This window comes from Martes martes, assembly GCF_963455335.1.
Source record: "Martes martes genome assembly, chromosome: 4".
NCBI classification, from domain to species: domain Eukaryota; kingdom Metazoa; phylum Chordata; class Mammalia; order Carnivora; family Mustelidae; genus Martes; species Martes martes.
This window is the reverse complement of record NC_137891.1, coordinates 164776017-164801280: the sequence shown is the minus strand read 5'-3', so window position 1 is coordinate 164801280 and position 25264 is coordinate 164776017. Positions and strand designations below refer to the sequence as shown.

General features: G+C 41.0%; 2 protein-coding genes across 4 annotated transcripts in view; one reads left to right on the top strand and one right to left on the bottom strand.

Moving 5' to 3' along the window:
- Positions 1 to 5322, top strand: part of ZMYM4 (zinc finger MYM-type containing 4) — a 146926-nt gene extending 141604 nt beyond the window's left edge. For both annotated transcript variants that reach the window (XM_080800227.1, XM_080800226.1), the window contains exons 29-30: positions 1665 to 1794; positions 2673 to 5322. In XM_080800227.1, coding sequence (XP_080656353.1) covers positions 1665 to 1794; positions 2673 to 2880 — 338 coding nt within the window. In that variant the 3' untranslated portion in view covers positions 2881 to 5322. The remainder of the gene's footprint in view (positions 1 to 1664; positions 1795 to 2672) is intronic.
- A 16993-nt stretch (positions 5323 to 22315) lies between these two features.
- The window catches only part of KIAA0319L (KIAA0319 like), an 87905-nt gene continuing 84956 nt past the window's right edge, over positions 22316 to 25264 (bottom strand). For both annotated transcript variants that reach the window (XM_080800224.1, XM_080800223.1), the window contains one exon: positions 22316 to 23565. In XM_080800224.1, the coding sequence (XP_080656350.1) occupies positions 23378 to 23565 (188 nt within the window). In that variant the 3' untranslated portion in view covers positions 22316 to 23377. The remainder of the gene's footprint in view (positions 23566 to 25264) is intronic.

Below are 25264 nucleotides of genomic sequence, written 5' to 3'. Positions count from 1 at the left end.
TCAGCTATGGTGTTTGAAAGGTTACATGTATTAAATGCATTTTTGTTTCAGGGTGGGTTTATCAGGTTGAAACCCTATTGTATGTCAAGGAAGATCTGTATCAGTTTAGTACATGGTGGAGTAATGTCAGCAGTCACAATTTTCTTAGGTTTATGGTCTTACATTCCCAAAACAGCCTACTCAGTAGTAGTTTGTTTTTAACATTAAAAAAAAACTAACATATTATGGAACTAGAAATTAAACATATTAATTCTAACCAAAATTGTAAGTTCTAAAATTCCAAAAGTCAAGTTGTTACTTTCTTGGGATAAGAATGAAATATATATATATTTTGAATGTGAGACTTTAAAAATTACTGAAACTAAAGTCTATAAAGAATAATTGTGATGTTCATGGTTGTGTTAACTTTTCTCTCAGTTGCTCCTTTCCTTTAGAAAATGTAACACCATTGTGCTTTCTCACCCCGTGACTATGTCCTGTCTCCTTTATTTTGCTCGTATATAGCCCACTTTATGCTCTTAATTGATATTGGGGGCAGGGAGAGGCAGTCAGGTAACATTTCCCTGTTTTCTGATGAGGTGCTTTACAAGACTGGTAGTAAGTTCAGCTTCTTTTCTGAATGAATGAGTCTTTATATTTAGGTGCCCTCTAAATAGAAAACTGGGGTGAATTTTAAGTAATAACTAATGCAGGAAGCTGGGGAAGGTTCTTTGCCACCTATTAAGAGCAGCTATAAGAAAAGAAGAAGAAAACCTTTTTCTTCAGGTTCGCAGCAGATCCACCACCCACTAATATTCTCTTAAAGCCTGAATGGAGAAAGTGGGAAAGAAACAGCTCTACTTTCTATGTCTTCACCCTGGTTTCTTTTTTTTTTTTTTTTTAAGATTTTATTTATATATTTGACAGACAGAGATCACAAGTAGGCAGAGAGGCAGGCAGAGAGAGAGGAGGAAGCAGGCTCCCTGCCGAGCAGAGAGCCCGATGTGGGGCTCGATCCCAGGACCCTGGGATCATGACCCGAGCCGAAGGCAGAGGCTTTAACTCACTGAGCCGCTCAGGCGCCCCTCACCCTGGTTTCTTTTTGATAACCCTTGGCCTCTAAAATTCTGTTGGTGGAAAAGGGCTTGACCTTTTCTTATCAAATGGTCAACTTAGAATTTCTTTTCCCAACAAAGATTCCATTTTTCATAATACTGTGACAGCTAGAAGAAACTTGATAATGCCCACTGGACTCTGATGCCCCACAGTAAAAGCATTTTCAGGTAAAGAGATGACAACTTCTCTCTTGATCTCTTCTGTAGAAGAGCACTTAGAACCCTTTTTTCCCCTTCTTTATCTTGCTGTGGCTTAAGATATATCTGATGAAATTTCATAGCAAAATCAGGTTCAGAATTAGGACCTAACTCTCTAGTACCATGCTTTTTGCCATGCTACACCCATTTTGGTGAGCTGGAAAACATAAATTTTACAGAATGGTGGCTTTGATTTGTTCAGTCCTATTAAGCAGTACTTAAAACACTGTCTAGGGCCTCCGTAGGTGCTCAGTCAGTGCTCGTGGGAGGAGGAGGGACTGACAGTTCTGACTGGAAACAAAGCTCAGTGCCTGTCTTGAGACTGGAAGAAAAGATTCTTCTAATCTTTTGATTATTATTTCCCATCTCAAGATAAACTAACTGTTGGCAAAAGGAAACGAAATGAAGATGATGAGGTTCCAGTGGGTGTGGAGATGGCAGAGAATACTGACAACCCATTACGATGTCCAGTCCGACTTTATGAGTTTTACCTGTCAAAATGGTAAGCAGCCTTCCTCCAGACTAGGTTCAGCACAGTTCAAAAAGTAGTTAACGTGTCTTGGATTTCAGATACTTGAATATCAGAAATAAAACTTTAGACAAGGGTATACCTTTAATCTCCTTTTTGTCCCTTTTCTCATATCTGCCTGGATTTTGGACCCCAAAACAAACTGCTTTATCTTGATAATTGTTTTTCTAAAAATCTCTTCAAAAGCAAGAATCACAGCTATTGTTTGATCTTTACAACTGTTGCTCACCCTTTATGTGATAACTATGTTGTGATTTTGCTGTTTATATAGGAAAAATAGCAGAGGTTGTACTCCTAAACCTGTAAATAGAAAAACAGTTTATTTTTAAGGAATTTCTGTTTTTTGAATGGTCTTTCTCTTACAGAAACTTTAAGACTTTAGAGTTATAGGAGCCACACTAAAGCACTTTTTTCTCAAAGAAATGTAGTGACTGGGTTTGCCCCGTGGTAATGTGTACTGAATGCTCCCGGGGATCATTCCAGGATATTGGGTGCTGAGGATATGTGGTTCTCAGCCATAGTGTCATATGTGAGTTGAATTTTTTGTTGCTCCTAATAATGTTTTAAATACTAAAGTTCATGAACGACTTATATTTTGTCTTGTGTTAACATTATACTCACCTCCAGTGAGTATAGAAAATGTGCAGTCACAGGTTGCACCAGGGGGAGAGTGCTTGTAAACTTATTTATCTCCCTGGGTGCATTGCTTATCTATGACATTAGTCACAGTAGGGAAAAAGGCGAGAGCCACTATATTAAAGAGTAGTTACATATTTCCTACATTTTCTGATCCCCAATTTCCTTAGTTTCTTTCTTTCTTTCTTTTTTTTTTTTTTTTCCCCTGTGGATAGTTCTGAAAGTGTGAAGCAGAGGAATGATGTGTTTTACCTGCAACCCGAGCGCTCCTGTGTTCCGAATAGTCCCATGTGGTACTCCACATTCCCGATAGACCCTGGGACCCTGGACACCATGTTAACACGTATTCTCATGGTGAGGGAGGTACACGAAGAACTTGCCAAAGCCAAATCAGAAGACTCTGATGTTGAATTATCAGATTAAAGTGGAAGTGGGGTTCCTATTTTCATACACATGGGTATGCACCAAACTGTGAATGCATCCAGCTTTGGAAAACGATGTACAAGTCCAAGTCCTCTTGACTTGATTATAAGATAATGGAAAACAGATGACTCGTGAACCACAGTGTGGATGTACAAATGAAAACTGAAGGAAAGAATATGAACCTGAGAAATGTTGTTCTTTGGCAGTGATATAGTTCTTAGACATCTTCAGAATGACTAACCAATTTCTCTGAGTGGTGCATAATCTTATTTTGTTTGGGAATAACAAATTGTGGAATATTTTTAAGGAAAACTGTTGTATAAAACTCTACCATAGTAACCTTAGACCTTAGAGAGGTAGCTTTGGAATCAAACCTTGGCTGCAGTAGGCTACTTGGGCAAGCCCTATGTGCACGTCAGGGGAGAAATCAGTGCAGAGCTAAGAGTGACATCAGATAAGGACTGTGGGACCCAGACTTGAAGACCCAATAAAAATACTCAACTTTTTTTTAAAAGGTAGAGAGTGATGTGGTCTTGATTTTGATTTTCACTGCCAAGCCAGTTCTGTGAAGGATAGAAGCCTCTGGTGCTTTTGCCATGGGCCCCTCACATCAGGGAAAAAGGCCTTCACTGCTGTTCACACAGTAATGTGTCCCTTCACTTTCTGGGTCTAGCCTTCTCAGCTGTGGGTCTAGACGTGGGTAAATTGAGGTAAAGGGGCTGAAACTCCACGAACTGATTATGCACACAGAAAATCTGTGGAGCCCATTAGACCCCAAGTGTCTTGAAATGTTTGTAGAAAACCCACTAAAATGCCCACTTCTCTGGGTGTCAGCCTTTATTGCTGCTGTCTCATAGCATGAGCTGTGGTACACAGAAATGGGGGTTCTTTTGTTTTCATTTTATCCCCAAATGGCAGCTTTTCTCATTGTTTTATCTTCCTGTTTCCCAGATCCTCTTATTTTGTCTTTTGCACCAGTTTCTGGAGGCCCTTGTCATTTCAAAAAGAATAGTCTCTCTCCTTACTCTGGCAAACCTGTGGGTGATTCCACAAAGACACAGTATTACTTAGCTGTCAGAATTATGGTAGAAAAGGTCCTAGTATGTTCCTATAAAGCATTTGGAAGATGATCTTATTGCCCTAAGAAACTTGAAAATATGGATTCTGGGGTTAGGATACAAAGACATTGACTGTCTTGCATATCCACAGCAGGTCTTATAGCATTATTCCAAACTCTAGCCGTTTTAGTAGTTCTTTGAGGATTGCAAGTCATAGGTGTGTTTGGCATATCAATCCATCTCCCTCATCTCCATTCTCAGCTTCTACCCCCAGAAAATTTTGACTCAAAGTTTTTATGATGTTGGCCAATCACAGAACTTCTTTAGCTGAGGTGAATTTGACCCCGTAATAGAAATGCAAGAAGTCCACAAAGCCTCTTAGAAATTTTAACCTTGAAAGACTTTCAGTATATCCCATTTTTTAGATGGGGGTGGCAGGTGTTTTGGTTTTTTTAAAATAAATGAAAGTCATTTAAGTACAATAAAAGTTTAAAAGTAGGCCTTTTGACGTTGTATACTTGATGGTTCTGTCCCTCTGCCTGTAACAAATTTCGTTTTGGTTACCAGGAACTTTGTGAAAGAAGTAAATCTGCCCCAATTCTGTATGATTAATTCCATCTGTGTTTGTCATTTCTGACTGGAAAACTTCTTACATCCAGATCTTGTTTGATATGGAGGAAAAGCAACTGGATTGTCTGATAAGTCTGCCAATAAACTATCCAGAAACATCAGTTGTAATAGCCCCCACTATACAAATTTTATGGTTTGTATAAACACTAACATTTCCCCCTCTGTAGTTGTATCAAGAAAAAATATTGTTGGCATAGTAGATACATTTGTTAGAAAACACCAGAGAGAAAAAAAGAAATCTGTATCTTTTAACTGAGAACAGCTAATACCCAGGTCAATGACTGTATCAGGACTTCAATTGCATGTTAGTCCACAGAGTTGTCCAGACCCTAAATTAATACGTAAAAGAAAATCTTGATTAATTATTGGTCATTCTTCATAAGCGTAGCTGTTGATATGTGTGTCAGACTATTTGCTTTTAAAAATTTTATTAAAATTATGTAAAATTGCATTTTTATTTCCAGGGGAGAAAAAAAAAAACATCAAACAAGCAAAACATCTAAATTATCCTTTCTGTTCTTTTTTGTTTTTTAACCACTTTTGGGTTTTCCCCTTGCAGAAACTACAGAAATATTCCCTTAGAATAAAATAGTATATTTGTATTTGATGGGTGAGTTATTCCTTTTCTTTGTCTTGAACAAATTTTAAATATTTTTTTTCTGTTTAACCTTATGTGTATAAGCCAACAGATGGTATATTACTAAGAGAGAGCAGTTTTCAAGAAATAAATTATTTGGTTTTTACTTAGTGCAGTAAGCATATTGTTTCATTGTGAAGTCTTTTCACTTGTTTTCTTTTTCCATCAAAAGACTCGTTCCCATTTTAGTTAACTATAGGGAGAGCCCTGAAAGCTTGGAAATACCAGGTATCCTAGGTATATGTTTCATTTCAGGCAAAGTTTTTTGAGATTTACAAAGCTTGCATCAGTTCACCTTGAATGATTCTGAAATTGTGAGACTGGGATAAAGTATATATATCTATTTCTTAAGGATAAATATGTAATTTGGAAATGTGAGACTAAATGGCATTTTCCATCAACTCTCACTCTATCTGGGTATTGTGCAAACCCACTATCAATTCCACATGGACTGTTTCTGTCTACTGCCTTTTGACATTCCTAATTTTGTAGAACAGGAGTTTTCCAAGAAGTCTAAAGTAAAATGAATTTCTACGTATGAATCCCAGTTTTCTATTAAATTCAGAATTTAATTTTCCATGTAAATAAAAAAGTTCACTGTGGTAGTGAGTTGAAATTTGAGGAAAGAATTAGGCACTAATTCCCTTAGTTCCTCCTCTGTGTTATCATTGTTGAAAGAATAATCATTGAGAGGCATTGTTACAGAGTAGGAAGATCTGAGGCTTTGGAGCCTAGTCTTTCTACTTACTGGTTGTATAGCTTTAGGTAAATCACTTAATTACTGTGTGCCTCAGTTTTCTTATAAAGTGGGAATAAGAATAATTTTTATGAATTTGGCACATGTTAGGCTTTTGGATGTGATAGTTTTTTTTATCATAACATTGCTAGGCATATAGCAAGATTTTAAATAAAGGTTAATCCCCTTCCTGCAGCCTGCATTTTCAGTAAGTTCGGTGCTTCCGATTCTTTTTTTTTTTTCCCAAGATTTTACTGATTTATCTGACACACACAGAAAGCACAAGTACGGGGAGCAGCTGGCAAAGAGGGGAGAAGCAGACTCCCCACTGAGCAGGGAGCCCAGTTTGGTACTCGATCCCAGGACTGTGGGATCATGACCTGAGCCAACAGCAGCTGCTTGCTTAACCTACTGGGCCACCCAGGCACCCCAGTGCTTCCAGTTCTGCAAAACATAATATGCTATATGATTTGAATCAAATATTTAGAATAACTAAGTACCTTATGTAATCATAAGCTCTTTACTCATGCTTATATACATATGAAGAGTAATTGACATCACAGAAATCCACTAATAACTTACTACATTGAAAGAAGGAGGAAATGCATGATACACCTTTTTTTTTTTTCAATTGCGGAAACTCTTAATGAAATTTCATTTACTTAGTAATGGTTATATACCATGACTTGGGAGCAAGACAACTATACAGCAATATACATCTCCCCACTTCTTTCATTAACAGAACCCCCTACTCCTCTGCCTTGTTTTAGCTAGGCAGTAGTTTCTTTGGTAGGCACTTATATTTTCCAGGCTACTTTGCAACTGTGAACATGGGACTGACTTTTGACCAAGGGGATGGAAACAGTTTATAACTAGCAGGTCACATCCTTAAAAGGAAAGAGCTTGCCTTCCTCTTGTAATTTCCCCTTTTCGATGGGCCAGAATGTCACTACGCTCATGGCAGCCCAGTTCTATCTGCGTGGGAAAGGGCAGCATATCAAAAGCACATTAACCTCCTAAGGCAGGGGCACTTCTCTACTGAACTGCCTGCTAGCTCGGACCTTCACATAAGAAAGACAGAAGCTTTCTGTCTTACTTCAGCCATTGTTATTTGGTCTCTGCTAAAGTAAACAAACGAGTTTCCTAACAGATTTACTACACCCAGGGTCATGCTACTGCTTAACATAGAACTAGAAATTCTAATCCAAACCATAAGGAAGAAAAAGAAAGAGACTGTCAGTATTGGAAAGAGAAAACTCATTATTTTTATTCTATTTATTTATTTTTAAGTAATCTCTACACCCAGTGTGAGGCTCCAACTCATGACCCTGAGACAAGAGTTGGATGCTCCACCAGCCGAGCCAGCCAGGGCGCTTACGAAACTCATTATTTTTAAGTCATATTTTCAGATGTGCAGGGATACCTGTATTTAAGAAAATAGCAAACTCTGAAAAATAAGTTTAAGAATGGTAGCTACAAAATAGTTCATAAAAATTTCAAGCACTTTTCTACTAGAGCAGCAGCTAATTAGACAATGTGATTAAAAGGAAAAGATACTATTCACAGTAGCACTGAAAGCTGTAAAGTATTTAGTAATTAAGTAATGTGCAAAAAACCTGTGTTTGTTTTAGTAGGTGGTGTTGGAAAACTGGCTTTTTACATGGAGAAAACAGGATACCTAACTAGCATCATGTCCAAAGGTGGGCTCTCAATGGATTTAAAGGTCTTAAATGTGAAAGGTAAAATTATAAAATTAATAGAAATATGGCAAATATTGTTGTGATCTGGGGGAGAAAAGGAGCTTCTTAAATAAAATTCCCAAAGCACAAACCATATGGAAAAAATTTATATATTAACTTTGTATCAGAATTAAGGATAATTGTCAGTAAAAGATAGCAAACAAATGACAGGCTCAGAGAAGACACAGGTTTCCCCACTCTCTGAAGGTACAGCGTTCCTATGAAAACTTAAGTAAGCCAAAACAGTGTAGAATGGAAATCTATATGGAAAATTTTAGCATTCCCAGACCCAACCCCTCTTAGGTTTTTCTGATTCTTGGCACATCTTGCTGACAGATGCAGAAAATAAACCAAGATAAAGCACAGATGCTCCCAGACACCTTGCAGAGAGAGTTATGGAGACGGAGGTGGTTGATGCTGAGACGCTGAGGGTAGTTCCCAGGAAAGGAGCTTGGTGGTGCTGCTTTTGCTCCTTGGGGTGTGCACTGCCTCTGTAAGGACTAGCTGTAAAATTCAGAATGCTATTTTGGCATTGTGCCTTTTTTGTGAAAGTGAAAATCCTCTTCTGATATCTTTCAGTTAGCAAAAATGGGTGCTAATGTAAGTTTTTGTAAAAGTGAAGTGGCCTAATACCAACTTTCAGAGAGCAGGAATATCTGTACTTGCAAAACCACCAAATGATATATATCTTGAATATACCCACAACTGCTGAATTGTAAAGAAAAGCGAACAAAGAATAATGAATACTTCATACAAGGGGAACCCAAACAGGGAACACGTATGTGAAGAGATGTTCAGATTCCTTTAGTAATCATGGAATTTCTCTTCAAATCTATCAGTTCATGTCCTTAAGATTGGCCAAATAAGAAAAGTGAATAATGCCAGTGTATTCATATTAGGTTATAAAAACCCTTATATATTGCAAGAATAACCGAACTGTATAGTTGACCCTTGAACAACGCAGGAGTTGGGCAATAATCACACAGTTGAAAATCAGAGTATTAGTTTTGACTCCCCAGAAACGTAACTACTGATAGCCTGTTGTTGACTGGAAGCCTTACTGATTTAACAAATAGTCAATTAACACATATTTTGTATTATATGTATTATATGCTGTATTACAATAATGTGAAGAAGAGAAAAGAAAATGTTATTAAGAAAATCATGAGGAAGAGAAAATATTTATGGTACTGTGCTATGAAGTAATCCAAGTATATGTGGACCTTACAGTTCAAACTCATGTTTTTTGAGGGTTAACTGTATATCCCGTCTGGAAGGCAATCTTAAGCATCAAGATAAGAAAGTTTTGATAGCTTTTACTAAACAAAACAAAACAAAAAACCTCCCCTCCTCCCATTAAATAAAAGATTGTTACCAAACAAATTTAATGTATCTATATAATTTGTATTATTATTCATTTAGTGAAATACATTGATTGATTTTTCTAATCTCAAACCATCCTTGCATTCCTTGATGAAACCCTAGTTTTACATGTATTTTTAATATGTACTTTTGGATTAGATATATAACCTTTACCAAGGACATTCCCTTCTATTTCTAGTTTGCCATGAGTTTTTCTTTGTTATAAAAAAGTATTGAACTTACTGATGCCCTTTTTTAATAGTCCTTACTTTTTGCCTTTATTAATGTTATGAAGCACATTAATTTTCTTATGTTGGACAGTTTTTGCATTTATTTACAAACCCTTATTAATTTAAAAATACGTATATACTGTTAGGTTTGGCTAGCTAGTATTTTGTTTGCTTTTGTGTCTGTAATCACAAGTGAAATATTTCTTAGTTTTTTTTCTTGAATTCTCATCTGATTTTGGAATCACTAGACTCAAAAAGAGTTGGGCAAGTTTTATTCCTTTTCCATTTTGTGGAACTTACAGAAAACTTGTTTTTGAATATGTAGTCAAACTATAAAATTTATAATTCTGTTAATTGTTTTTATCCCTCTAAAGGGGAGGTCTTTGCCATTTTAATTCACTGAATGTTCATTGGCCTGTTCAAATTTTTTATATCAATTTGGATTTTTATATTTCTCTATAATTTTATGTTTTCTCTATAATTTTATATTTATAAGTTTTTCATAGTTTCATTTATGTCCAGCTTTATTAACATATCGTTCATAAATTTTTTTCCTTCTTCCATTCTGTATTTGGTATTACTTGCCTTTTCTCTTTTTTCTAATCCATCCTATCCAAGAATCTTTTCAAAAAACCATCTTTGGTTTTGTCAGTCTTGCTTTTCTCCTTATTTCTGATTTTGTTACTATTTTTCTTGTTTTGATTTTTTGGTTCATTTTTTAAATTGAATGATTGCTTTATTCATTCTTAATCATTCTTACTGCTGAAAATGATTTCATGAAAATGAAAATGACTTCAGATCTATTTTTCCCTTCAGCTCTTTAGTGGTGTCCTTAGATTCAGACATGATTTTATTATCATCAGTCTGTTTGGAGGTGTTTTCTCATTTCCTTTTTTAACCCAAGTGTTATTCACCCTCCCTTTCCTTGCCTAAAATTTTGTCAGTTTTCAGGCTATCTTTGAAGTATACTAATATCCATTTTCTTGATTAATTGCTCTAATCAGTATGCAGTCCCTCAGCCTTTTTTTTGGTATTGAATTCTGTCTTATCAGATACTATAAATATTGATCCCTTACCTTTCCCATAATTAACATTTGCCTGATAATGTTTTCCCATCATTTTTGCTCTCTGTTGTCAGATGTTTTATATAGAATTCATAGAATCTTTTAATTTTTTACTCTTTTGTTTATATCAGTATAGACGCATGGATTCCTATTTTACTCATTGGGTTATAATCTGATGCTCTCATTATTTGTTTTAATACTCAGATTGTCCTAGATTTAACCAATGGAAGCCTGTTCTGGTCGCCTCCTATGTCCTTCTGATATATCCCCATCATTTTTTCAGCATTTACTTACTCAAAACAAGATGTTCCAAGATTATTCTGTACTTTCCCTGCCCTAATCTTGGAATCCGTCGTGGAATCCTAATGCCTTAGCACTTGGTGCTCATCTTACTGAGGTAAAATTGTTTCTTATGTCCTCTTGGTGTATAGAATCAGTCAATCCATAAACAAATTATACACATATCACATAACTGTATACAACTATATCTGTCCATCCACCCATTTATTTTAGCTTGTGAGTTCTTAACATTTCTTGCAATTTCAATCCAACCCCTTGGTTGGGGTTCTTTCTAGCCTTCTCCCTTTACACATTTATAAATCATTTTATAAAACAGTGAGAAATCTGGCTCCCATTATTCTCAATATATGCACTTACTTTCTGAATTACTTACTTGCACAATGTTTTCTGTCTCCTTACCATTCCGGCCACCCACCACCTCATTTGCTCTGCTGCTGGGCTGCTTCACTGTGGTACCCCTCACCAGCAGACTGCCTGGGCTCCGGGCACACCCAGTTACTCCACACCCTTTGCTTCCTCAAATGCTAATGTCTCTATGCAGGGGGAGTTGGTGAAGATGGAAAAGAAGGAGTGGGAGTCTGTCTTCAGTTAAGTTTAAAATGTTTATATTCATTTTAACTACTGCTATTGGAACTTATATCTACCATTATTTTTCTTTTCATTGTGATAAGTGTATTCTTTAATCCCCATCAACTGTTTCCCCATCCCCCTCAACACCTGCCTCCCCTCAAGTAACCCATCAGTTTGTTCTCTATAGTTAAAAATCTGTTTCTTGATTTGTCTCTCCCCCCACCCCCCTTTGCTTATTTCTTCCCATGTATAAGTGACATCATATGGTATTTGTCTTTCTCTGACTTATTTTGCTAGCATTATATGCTAGCTCTGCCCATGTTGCAAATGGCAGGGCTTCATTTGTTTTCATGGCTGGGTAATACTCCATTCATCTATCTGTGGGCACTTAGGCTACTTCTGTAGTTTGGCTATTGTAAGTAATGCTGCATTAAACATAGGCGTTCATGTAATCTCTTGGAATTAGTGTTTTTGTATTTTGGGGGTAAATATCCAGCAGTGCTATTACTGGATCGCTTTGCATTTCTACCAACAGTGTAAGAGTGTTCCTTTTTCTCCACATCATCACCAACTCTTGTGTTTTTGATTTTAACCTTTCTGACAGATGTAAAGTGATGCCTCATTAGAGTTTTGATTTGCATTTCCCTGATTATGAGTGCTGTTGAACATATTTTCATGTGTCTCTTGGCCACCTGTATTTCTTCTTTGGAGAAATGCCTTTTTCTGTTTTCTGCCCATTTTTTAACTGGATTATTTGATCTTGTTGAGTTATCAGTTTCTATATTTTGGATACTAACCCTTTATTGCTTATGTCACTTGCAGATATCTTCTTCCACTTAGCAGGTTGTCTTTTAGTTTTATTGTTTGCTGTGCAGAAATTTTTTATTTTTATGTAATCCCAGTAATTTGTTTTTGCTTTTACTTCCCTTGACTCAGAAGACCTAGAAAAATGTTGTTATGGCCTGTGTCAGAGAAATTACTGTTTGTGCTTTGCCCAAGGATTTTTATGGTTTTAGGACTCACATTTAGGTCTTTAATCCATTTTGAGTATTTTTGTATATGATGAAAAGAGTGGTCCAAAGTGGTCTAGTTTCATTCTTTTGTATGTTGCTGTCCAGTTTTCCCAACACCATTTGTTGTAGATACTGTCATTTTCCCACTCTATATTCATTCCTCCTTTGTCAAAGATTAATTAATACTCGTGGGTTTATTTCTGGTTTTTCTGTTCTGTTCCGTTGACCTGTATATTTATTTTTATGCCACTGCCATTCTGTTTTAATTCCTACCACTTTGTAATATAACTGAAATTTGGAATCATGATACCTACAGTTTTTTCTTTTTCATTTTTTAAAAAAGATTTTATTTATTTATTTGAGAGAGCATGAAAGTGAGAGAGATCACAGAGGCAGAGGGAGAGGGCAACTCACTGCTGAGCAGAGAGCCTGATGTGGGACTCAATCTGAGGACTCTGAGATCATGACCTGAGCCGAAGGCAATCACTGAACCGGCTGAGTGAGCATTGCTTTGGCTGTTCGAGGTTTTGTGGTTCCATACAAATTTTAGGATTGTTTGTTCTAATTCTGTGAAAAATGCTATTGGTATTTTGATTCAGATCACATAAAATCTGTAGATTGCTTTGGGTAGTATAGCAATTTTAACAATACTTGTGCTTTCAGTCCATGAGCACGGAATGTCTTTCCTTTTCTTCGCATCACCTTGAATTTCTTTATCAGTGTCTCAAAGTTTTCAAAGTACAGGTCTTTCAGCTCTTTGGTTAAGTTTATTTCTAGATATTTTATTGTTTTTGGTGAAATTGAAGATGTGATTATTTTCCTAATTTCACTTTTTGCTGCTTCATTATTAGTATATAGGAATGCAACAGATTTTTTTTTTTTTAAGATTTTATTTATTTATTTGACAGACAGATCACAAGTAGGCAGAGAGGCAGGCAGAGAGAGAGAGGAGGAAGCAGGCTCGCTGCTGAGCAGAGAGCCTGACGCGGGGCTTGATCCCAGGACCCTGGGATCATGACCTGAGCCGAAGGCAGAGGCTTTAACCCACTGAGCCACCCAGGCACCCCTGCAACAGATTTCTATACATTGATTTTATATCCTGCAACTTCACTGAATTCATTTGTCAGTTTGAGTAGTTTTGGGTAGTCTTTAGGGTTTTCTGTATATAACATCCTGAGTTTTACTTCTTCCTTACCAATCTGGATGCCTTTTATTTTTTTATGTTGTCTAATTGCTGTGGCTAGGACTTTGAGTGCTGTGCTGAATAAAAGTGAAGAGCGGATGTCCTTACCTTGTTCCTGGCCTTAGGAGAAAAACTCAGTTTTTCACCATCAAGTATAATGTTAGCTGTGGGTTTTTCATATAAAGACTTTATTGTGTTGAGGTGCATTCCCTCTAGGCCTACTTTGCAGATGGATTTTTATCATGAACGGATATTGTACTTTGTTGAATGTTTTTTCTGCATCTGTTGAAATCATCATCTAGTTTTTATCCTTTCTCTTTCTCATAATGATTGGGGAATATTGAACCACTGTTGCATCCCATGAATAAATCCCACTTGATCGTGATGTATGTGTTTTTTAATGTATTGTAGGATTCCGTTTACTAATACTTTGTTGCAGATTTCTGTATCTATATTCATGAGAGATGTTGGCTTGTAGTTCTCTTTGTTTATTGTGTCTTCATCTGGTTTTGGTATCGGGGTGATACTGGCCTCATAGAATGAATTTGGCAGTTCTCCTTCCTGTTCTGTTTTTTGGAGTACGTGGAGAAGAATAGGTACTAACTCTTCTTTAAGTGTTTGGTAGAATTAGCCTGTGAAGCTGTCTGGTCTTGGACTTCCGTTTTTTGGGAGTTCTTTGATTATTTATTTAATTTCTTTGCTGGTAATTGGTCTATTCAAATTTTGTTTCTTCCTGCTTTAATTTTGGTAGGTTATATGTTTCTAGGGCTTTACCCATTTCTTCTCAGTTGTCCTATTTGTTGCAAGCATGTAGTTTTCATAATATTCTGTTATAGTTGTTCGTATTTCTTTGCTATTGGTTGTTATTTCTCCTCTTCCATTAGTTATTTTGTATATTTGGGCCCTCTTCCTCCACCCCTTTTTTTGTTAGGAGTCTGGCTAGAGGTTTATCAGTTTTGTTGATCTTTTTAAAAGAAACCATCATCTGGTTTCATTCATCTGTTCTGTTGGTGTTTTTAGTTTCTGTAGCTCTAATCTTTATTATTTCCTTTCTTTTGCTATGTTTGGATTTTTTGCCTTTTCTAACTCCTTTAGGTGTAAGGTTAGGTTGTTTGTTTGAGATTTTTCTTGCTTCTTGAAGTAGGCCTGTATTGCTATTCCCTCTTAGAACCACTTTTGCTGCATCCTAAAGATTTGGGAGCATCTTGTTTTCATTTTCATTTGTTTCCATGTAATTTTTTATTTTTTTCTTTGTTTTCTTGGTTGACCCCTTCACTGTTGAGTAGCATGTTATTTAACCTCCATGTATTGGTGGTCTTCCTGGATTTTTTCTTCTGGTTGATTCTAGTTTAGTAGCATTGTGATCAGAAAAGGTGCATGGTATGACTTCAATTTTTTTTAATTTGTCGACCCTTGTGTTGTGACCTAATATATGATTTATTCTGAAGAATATTCTGTGTGAGAAGAATGTGTATTCTGCTGTTTTAAGATCGGATGTTCTGAATAGGTGTGTAAATCTGTCTGGTCCAGTGTGTCATTCAAAGCCACTGTTTCCTTGTTCATTTTCTATGTGGATGATATGTCCCATCAACTTAAGAGGGGTGTGAAAGTCCCCTACTATTATTGTATTATCAGTAATGTCCTTTGTTTGTTATTAACTGTTTTATATCTATGAGTGCTCCCATCTTGTGTGCATAAATATTTACAATTACTATACCCTCTTGTTTGGTTGTCCCCTTTATTATTATATAGTGTCCTTAGTCTCTTGTTAACAGTCTTTGTTTTAAAGTCTGTTTTGTCTGATATAAATATTGCTACTTCAGCTTTCTTTTGACATCCATTTACATGATAAATGTTTCTCCCCCTCCTTATGTTATCTTTTAGGTCTGAAACGAGTCGCTTATAGGTATCATATAGGTGGGCCTTTGATCCATTGTGTTACTCTGTCTTTTGACTGAAGCGTTTAGTCCACTTAACAGTCGAAGTAGTTATGGATAGGTGTTCATTGCCATTTTGTTACTTGTTTTGTAGTTGTTTCTATAGATTTTTCTCTGATTCTTTTTTATCTTGCTCTCATGATTTGTTGGCTTTCTTTAGTGGTATACTTGGATTTGTTTCTCTTGATTCTTTGCATATCTTTGCATATCTAATACTGGTTTTTTATTTCTGGTTATCATTAGGTTTGGATGTAACATCTTCTATATATTGTAGTCTATATTAAGTTGATGTCGCTTAGATTTGAACCTGTTCTTTACTCTACTCCTCCCTATGTTTTAGGTATATGTTGTCATTTGCATCCTTTTATTAATCCCTTGACTTATTTTTATAGAAATACTTACTTTTACTTTTTTGTGTTTTTTTTATTTTTATTTTTTATACTCCACTTAGGGTCTTTCCACTTAGAGTCCCCTTTATTTTTATTTTTAAAATTTTTATTTATTTATTTTTTAAAGATTTTATTTATTTATTTGACAGATTACGAGCAGGCAGAGAGGCAGGCAGAGAGAGAGGAAGGGAAACAGGCTCCCTGCTGAGCAGAGAGCCCGATGTGGGGCTTGATCCCAGGACCCTGAGATCATGACCTGAGCCGAAGGCAGAGGCTTAACCACTGAGACACCCACGTGCCCCTAGAGTCCCCTTTAATACTAATTTCTTTCAGGGCTCATTTAGTGGTCATGAACTCCTTTAGTTTTTATTTGAGAAACATTTATCTCTCCTATTTTGAATGATAACCTTACTGGATAGAGTAATTCTTGGCTGTAGATTTTTCCCTTTCAGCCCTTCGAATCTATCAAACCATTCCCTTCTGGCCCTCGGGATTTCTGCTGAAAAAAACCTGATAACCTCTGGAGTTTACCTTATATGTAACTGCCATCTTTTCTCTTGCTGCTTTTAATTTTTTTTTTCTTTAGCAGTATTTCTTGCCATTTTTAAAAAGATTTTATTTATTGGAGAGAGAAAGGGGGAGAGAGAGCGCACAAGCAGGGGGAGAGAGAGAAGCAGGCTCCCCGCTGTGCAGGGAGCCTGATGTGGGGCTCAATCCCAGAACCCTGAGATCATGACCTGAGCCAAAGGCAGAAGCTTATCTGACTGAGCCATCCAGGCGCCCCTATTCTTTGCCATTTTTACTTACTTATTTATTTATTTATTTATTTATTTAAAAGATTTTATTTATTTGACAGAGAGAGACACAGTGAGAGAGGGCACACAAGCAGTGGGAGAGGGAGAGGGAGAAGCAGGCTTTCCGACAAGCAGGGAGCCTGATGCGGGGCTCAACCCCAGGATCATGACCTGAGCTGAAGGCAGATGCTTAACCGACTGAGCCACCCAGGTGCCTTTCTTTGCCATTTTAATTAGTGTGTTTCTTGGTGTGGACCTCCTCAGGTTGAAGTTTTAGGGGTATCTCTGGTAGCCTCCTGGATTGGGTATCTGTTTCCCTTTGCAGATTAGGGAAGTTTTCAGCTCTTACGTCTTCAAATAAATTTTCTGCCTCCTTTTCTCTGTCTTCTGAGATGCTCTGTGTTCTTGGTGTCCGGTTGGTTCTTTTTGTTTCTGTGTTAAGGGGGTCTCATTGATATCATCCACTCTTATGTTCATTGAGTATCTTTATGATCATTGCTATAAATTCTCTATCAAGCATATTACTTATATACATTTTACTTCCATCTCTTGCTGTGGTTTAGTCCTGTTCTTGAGTTAGGACATATTTTTCTGTCTTCTCATTTCATCTAACTTTGTGTTTCTGTTTCTGTGCGTTAGGAAGGTTAACTACTCTTGCTTTTAACAATAATCGCCTTATGAAGAAGAGGTCCCTTAGTGCCCTGAAGTGCAGAGTGCTGTGTTCCCTGCTTCCCAGGGCCCAGCACTTCAGGGAGTATCTCCTCTGTGTGTTGTGTGTGTTTTGCTGTTGAGTCTGGCCTCTTTTTCCTTATTCCAGCTGCGTGCAGAGGTTCTTTTTGACCATTGTGGGCAGTGTTTGATCCCCAGCAGGGGTGGGGCACATTGTAACAAGGTATGTGGTGGTCTGCTTGGGAAAAGAGGCCTGATGCCTCCTCCCCCCCACCATCCCACCACCTCCAGAGGTCCCATAAAACAGGAGTCAGGAGATACTTTGGCAGGGTTTGCACTGGTCTTTTGGAGTGGGACCGGAACCACCAAGACTTATGGTGAGTGTCACCGAGAAGGGCAGATACACAGAAGTGAGGAGGGGTGGGGAATGTTGGTGCAAGGAATTTAGGTAAAGTATCAGGGCAGGATCGCTGCTGGTTGGGTTTATGCTGGGGTGTGAGGGAAGGAAATGGTGCCTGCCAGCTTCTTTGTTCCTGGAGGCATCTTTCTATGATCCTTGTTCTTCCAGGCCCTGCTCTAAGATTAGCAAATCACTCACCCTCCCATCTACACCTGGTGTTTTTTTGAAACTGCTGCATCCATGCTGTTTTTGCACGGGCTGTGCTCTCTCAAGGGTGGGGACTCTGCTTTCTAAGGCCCTGCAGGCAGGCTCTCCTAAGAGCTGAGCATGCAGAGTTTTAAAATCCTAGGCTTTAGGGGTGCCTGGGTGGCTCAGTGGGTTAAGCGTCTGCCTTCGGCTCAGGTCATGATCTCAGCGTCCTGGAATCAAGCCTCGCATAGGGCTCTCTGCTCAGCAGGGAGCCTGCTCCCCCCCCCCCCGCCCACCCATCTTTGCCCGCTTATGATCTCTGTCAAATAAATAAAATATTTTTTTAAAAAATCCTAGGCTTTAAATCCCTCTGATTGTGAGAACTCACAAAATTCTGTCCCTGTTGCTTTCAAAGGCAAATATTACAGAGATTCATCCTCCCTGATCATGGGCTGCCTGATGTGAGTCTTTTCACCACCACCCCCCACCCCTTCTCTGCACCCTGGCTACCTTCTTCAGTGTGGCCCCTTCTCTTCCTTTAGTTGTGGAGTTTGTTCTGCCAGGCTTTGGATCGTTTTTCTGCGTTATTTATATTGATGTGAGTGTTTTGCATCTGTGGGAGGAGGCAAGTTTAGGGCCCTCCTACTCCGCCATCTTCCCAACTGACCTATTTCTGCTGGTATTTCAGAGTTTAGGTACTGTACTCTTTCCCCCTTGCTTTCCATTGAGTAGCAATGGAAAATTTTCTTCTACCTGTTTAAAAGTAGTAATACATTCCCATTTTATTTTTATTGATTTTACTCAATACTAATCATTTCTGTTTACCACCACCCGCCAATTGGTGTAACTACCAAGTAAATCTTCCTAGTAAGACTATTACACTTTTACGTTCCTTTGGACTTCCCAACTGTACCAAGTTGGTACTCTTTGGAGTTTTGATTTTAGATTGTTGATATACTTCATTTTGTATTCCATTGGCCCTAGCTGTTGCAGATTACAAACTTTGCCAGAGTATTTTATTTGCTCACTTTTACTTCCTATAGCTCTTCTCATGTCTAAATTTATTTTTCATATTGTACTGCTTCTTCCAAGAGTATTTTTTAAATGGATCTTTTGTGAAAAATTCTGAAGCTTTGTATTCCTGAGAGTTTGGGGTTTTTTGTGTTTTGTGTTTCTTGTTTTTTGTTTTAAGTAAACTTTGCCCCCATTGTGGGGCTTGAACTCACAGCCCCAAGACTGAGTCACATGCTCCACTGACTGAGCCAGCCAGGTGCCCTGAGAATATTTTTTATTACATTCTCATGCTTAAATGAGTTTGTCTTGATAGGAATTTTGAGTTCAAAGTTCTTTTCCTTTAGCTTTTTGGAAATGTGATTCTTTGTCTCTCACTTAAGGATACTGTTAAGAAACCTGATGTCAGTCTGGTTCTTTTCTCTTTGTAATTGATCTGCTGTTTCTCTCTGGGAGCTTTCAGGGTTTTTGCTTTTCTTAGATGGTCTTAAATGTCTTTTACTATAGTGTTTCTGTTTGTACATTTCCCTACCTTTTCATCCATGAATTCTTTCATTGTTAATTGTGGTCAGTTTGTCATATCTTCAGATATTTCCTCGTGCACTTTTCCCCTTTTCTTCGAGGACTCCCAGTTACTCAGATGTTGGCAGTACTACTATGCCCCTGCTATGCAGAGAGCCCAATGCCAATCCCAGGACCCCAGGATCATGACCTGAGCCGAAGGCAGAGGCTTTAACCCACTGAGCCACCCAGGCGCCCCTCCAGTGTGGTTCTTGTTCCTGTTTCATATGGCTAATATTTCCCTGTACATTTATTTTGCTTTATTTTTAGTTCTTTGCCAGTGTGTATGTTTAGTTTGCTGTCTTTGGAGGCTGAGGATTGTACTCCTCAGGCAGCATCTGGTTACTTTGGCCTATAAGCTCCTCATGTTCCTTCACAGCACCAGCTCCTGTCTGGTGACATTTACTGATGAAAGGCCGGGGCCAGGGGCCAGGCTCTGTCCTGTCCCAGTGAGCTTAAGAAGGGGAAAGTATTGACCTCCAGATACCTCATAGTCACTGTTGACCGCTCCCACCAGTAGGTGTTCAAAGATTTACCTTCAGATCCTTAGGAAGAAGCAGCAACTTCCTAGCTGTCATCTACCAGCCATGGGGCTTTGGAGAAGTTTTTTTAATCCCAAGAGTAGCCTAGCCCATCCCTTTTCTTTTCAAGATTTTATTTGTCAGAGATATAGAGAAGGGACCACAAGCAGGGGGAACAGCAGGCTCCTCACTGAGCAAGGAGCCCAATGCAGGACTCCATCCCAGGACCCTGGGATCACCACCTGAGCCGAAGGCAGACACTTAACCAGCTGAGCCTCCCAGGCATCACAAGCCCATCCCTTTTCATCCCAGCAGAGCTTTTGGACTGCCCTACCTCCCAGTTTATGATGACCTTCAGTCTCCTAGGGGTTTTTACAGGATTTGGGAGGGATTTTTGGTAGATTCTGGGGAAGGGAGCCAGAGCCTATGCCACTTCATTGTCTTAATAGGAGCCAAAGCCCGTGGTATAACTTACTATCTCCCCCACACACACAATCTTTCAGTTATATTTTAGGTGTCTCTCTTATATAGTTTTACAAATATATTCAATCTATTAACTTCTGTTTGGAAGTGGTGGTGGTGGTGGTGGTTTTAATACCCAGTCTGATAGCTTTTGCCCATTTAAGTGTCACATTTTTAATGCTTTTTTCCCCGTCTTTCCTGTATTTAGTTTCATTGATTGACATATTCTTAATTTTTTTTCTCCCCTTGTCTGGTGTAGATGTTACACATTCTAGTTCCCAGTGGCTTTCTCAGTACTTAAAACATGAATACATGACTTAAACTCTAAAGCTAATCATCATTTTTTACTGTCCTCCTATGGAAGGATCTTAGCTTACTTTAATTTCAGTCATTACTTGATCCCCAGGCCCCCCCCCCCATTTTTTGTTACTGTTGGTATTTTAATTCCTTCTCTTTATTCTACTCCCTAAGTAATATTACTGGGAACTTAGTGGGCTGTGTCCTCCTCGGGTGACAGCTCAGCTCAGCTCAGCAGTGATGAGATCTGCCATCTTTTCCCTTGTTTGGCTGCCATTTCCCTTTGAGGAACCACATCTCCCACCCTCTGTGTTAGCCTGTGCTCCTCACAGGCACACTGTGAAGTGTGGACCAGCCACTGTGCTAGGGACTAGCAACAGGACAATGAGTAAAAGGACATGGGTGCTTTTGTAATGCTGAAGGGGTATTTCAGTGCTCCTGAGCTGGAGGCAAATGGAGGATAGCAGCATCAGTTCCTGGATTTTGCCCTTTTTATTTATTCAGTTCTGAGATGGAGGCATATCCTCAGTGAGCTGTGGCTGAGGTTAGTTAGATATAGAAATGAGCCCTACTCACCTGCCAGAACAGGAAAAATCTACAAAGCCAGTAAGTGGTCAAATCCTGTAGTTCTTCCTGAATTCTTTACAGCTTTTCTGTCACACTCAGCTCTCCAGGTCCTGGTCACCTGCCCCTCTGCCTCCTCCCGTGTAGCCTGACCTGCACAACTGAGGAAGCCCATACACCCATCCTGGAGCAGTTTGAGCTTTGGCTTCTCCGATGACCTCCGACCACCTTCAGGATGGGACAGCTGTTGCCCCTGTTGATGCTGCACTAAATATTGCGCCTTTAGACCCAGTGGTTCTCCCAGGTGTGGTCCCTGGACCAGCAGCAGAGCATCCCCTGGGAACCTGGTAGAAAGGCACATTCTCCTCTTCCACTGCAGACCTTCTCAGTCAGAAATTCTGCAGTTGGGACCCCACAGTGTCAGACCTCCCAGGGGATTTTGATGGAGACCAAATAGACTGCAGGGCCCGAGTTCTAATTCTGTCATTCATTGTATGTGGACTGAGTTACTTCTTGCTATGCCTCAGTTTCTGAATCTGGAAAAACAGAGCCAATACTGCCCACCCCCAGTGGGTTTTTGTACACAGGGCCTTGGGTACAGTATGAATGCCACTGTCCCCTCCCCTCCCTTTCCTGGGAGTCCCAAAACTGTACACCAACCCTCTTCCCCCACCCCCATTCTGTGCAGGCTGCTCCGCGAACACTGCAGTGTTCCAGGGGCACAAGGCTGCCCTTACTGCTTTGGAAATCCTAAAGGGAAGTGCAGGGGCCCAGCAGTCTCAAGTCTACACCCTGGGCATCAGGACACTTTGAATCCCCTGCTTGGCCAAGGGGGTGGGGGAATGAATCATTTTTGTGTTAACAGAAGGTACGGAGAAGAGGACAGAAAACCTGCCTCCCTGAGAGCTAGAGAGGAGCAGCTAGCCGGCAGAGGGCCAGGAGCGTGCACTCCTCCGCCCAGCCAGCAGCAGCTGAGGCAGAATTCCAGCACCATCGGCCATACGCACTGGCGATGCTAGGCCTGCAGCCTGCTTCCTGGAAGCCACCGCATCACCGGGATGTGCAGATGACTGGACCCATGGTACAGGTCAGCGACGCAGCACACCTGGCAGGCACGCGTACAATTAAATAGCATGTTTAATCATCTCACAACAGACAGTAGTGCAGTAGTGTAAACTAAGTTTCTTCCCAAAAAGTCACTCCCCCGAAGCTCCTGTTCCTCAACACTCAGAACATGGCTGAGGAACCGGTGACAGGGCCAGAGGGGTTCAGGAAGTCTCTGTTCCAAGGAGCTAAAAGTCTGTCCAGGTCAAAGTTGCCTTGCAAGTAGCCGAGAGCCCTATGAGGAGCTGATGCGCGCACATTCTGACACACACATGCAAGGGACACACAGAGAAGACATAGGTGGACACAGAGGACCCGCGGTGGGGCAGCCACACACATGTGCTCATGCCGTCACCTTCCAGTCAGCATGTGACTGTCTCCTGCTGGCTCAGGGTGGGGGGGGGGGCTGAGCCCTGAAGTGCCGGTCAGGAGGAGGAAGGGACATGTCTGTGGCCCACCCCCTGTCTGACACAACAGTGCAGCCAGAGGGGTCCCTCCCCATTCCTGAAACAGCCAGTCCTCCTGGAATCTCGGCCAGACACCCACATCAGTGGTGAGGACGGGGGTGCCACTTCCTCCAGACCTAGCGAAGGGGTGCATTCTGTCCCAAAGAAGGGAACAAAGAACATGCCCACAGACAGGCCTGGGAGCTGGAGGCTGGGAATGCTTGGTTCTACAGCCAGGTGTTGGGGGCACAGCCCAGCCTCGCTGTGCAGGCACCCTGGGAGCAGCAACACTCTGGGCAGGGAGCCAGAGAGGAGGCTGGGAGCTGCCTGGATGGTCCTTGGAGCAGGGAGGGGTTTGCAAGAAAGGAGGCCCTGAGGTGAGGACGGTGGGGTGGGGGTGGGGCTACCAGAAGGGTTTAAAGAGGAAACCTCTTCGTTCACAGCTTCATTCAGGGTTCCTGGAGAATGTCTCTGGATTCAAGTACCAGCAGCTCTGGTGGAGGGGATAGGGTGGAGTGACCAGCAGACGCTGGAAGAACGCTGCCCACACATGGGAGGTCTGAGGACCAGCCCAGCAATGCTCTGGACCCTGGCACTGCCCACCCCTACCCTGAGGAAGCAGACCAGGTGGCTACAAGATTTCCTCCCGTGGGCTCCTGGCCTTGAGTGGGGTCTGCCCGTTGGGCACGGAACCATTCTGACCATGCAGGAGTTTGCCCTTCTCTCGGTCTGGCCACGTGAAGATGGCATCATCGCTGTCCAGCTCCGACTCGGAGCGCATCAGGCTGCTGCTCAGCATTGGGCCTTTCTGTTTGCTGCCTGCAAGAAACCGAATCCAGGGTCAGGAGCACACACCCTCCTCTGCTTGAGCCAGGCCCTGCACCCTTCTCCCAGCCTGAAGAGAAGCAGAGGGACGGAATGTCCGTGCCGTCTCTCCAGGCTGCGACGGGCTCCCTGAGTCCTTGTCCCAGTCCTGGTTAGCTGGAACAGTTCCTTCAGGAAAGTCACACAGTGAGTAGATGGGACCAACAGACCTGGGGCGCAGTGTGGATTCCTGACCTCCAGTATCTGTTAGCTCCACTTAGTGCCACCCAACAACGTTCTCCTCGTTGAAATGTGGAATGTTTTATCATCTCACCTCATGAACAGGATGGAATTCCCACAGGAGGCAGGAAAGCACAAGAGGTCAGCTCTAGAGGAGGAACTTTTCACCATGTCCTGGCTCAGCGTGGATGGCAAAGGACCTGCCCGAGTTCCCCACACCGAGGGAGGATACAGCCTCATGCCCCAGAGGGGTTTGCTCCGGCTCCACGGTGTGGGTATGGGAGGTGGAGAGCAGGGCCATGCCTCCGAGAGGTCGCTCCTACTGAGAGCGCCTGACTGGAGTACCAGGACTCCCAGACACAGTCCCAAGCCATCAGTTCATCAGAACACATAAACAAGGACCCATAAGGAACACCCGAGGTCAGAAAAGATGCTTGAGATTCTGCAAGCCATTGGAGTCACCTTCATTCTGTGTCATCCCTAAGGCTGCAGAAGCTGTGCCAGAAAAAGCCAAAGGCAGGCAGAGCCAGCAGAACAAGGAGCGGGACATGCCCAGGGCGAGGATCCAGCGTGGCAGTGCTTCTGGCCCCACACCACCCACCCTGGAGCTAAACTACCTCCTTTCTTAAAAAGGTGACCAGACAGGTGAGGTGTGTTTGAACCCCCGTATCCAACAATCACTCTCCCTTCCCCCTGGGCCCACCCAGATCCCCCGAAACTCTGAAGGAGTGTTTCTCAGGATTCTCAGAATATTTTCACGTCATTCTGGGCAGAATGACATAAAGCTGACACCAGCACCCTGAGCTTCTCCAGTGTGGTGGAGGACAGTGGCAAATGTAAGAGTCAAGGTCCTCCAAACCCCAGCTCTGCCCCTGCAGCTGAAATATCCTTCTCCTTCTGTCCTGGGGGGGGGCAGGCCCCTCCAAGGGCCCACATGAAGCTTCCCTTTCTCAAAGCTGGTCCCGAGCCCTCCTTCCCTCACGGCTGCCGAGGACAGGAACCCGTGCCTGGCTCCACAGTAGACGGCACTCACACGAACCTGCCCACACGAACTCCTGCTCTGCCTGGAGAACTGAGCGATTTCCCCCACTAAACAGTACAAGCTGGGCATGGACCAGTGCATTTGCAGTGGCACTCCTCATAACAGCCAAAAACGGAAAGAATTCAATTGCCTGACGACCGTATATCCGCCAAAGACATTCACACAGCGGAAACGACACAGCAGGGAAAGAACAGACTCGTGCTCTACCTAACAGCACATGTGAACGTCGTAAATGTAATGGTGAGTGGAAGGGGCCAAATGCAGTGACTCCATTTACATAAACCACTCCAAGATGGTAGAAGGAAGTTGGCAGGGGGAACGCAGTGACTGGAAAGAAAGGGGGTGGATTATATGGGTATGTTCACTTGTCGAAAACCCATCAAGCTGTCCTTACGATCTTCTGTACACGTTAGACTGAACCACAAAAAAAAC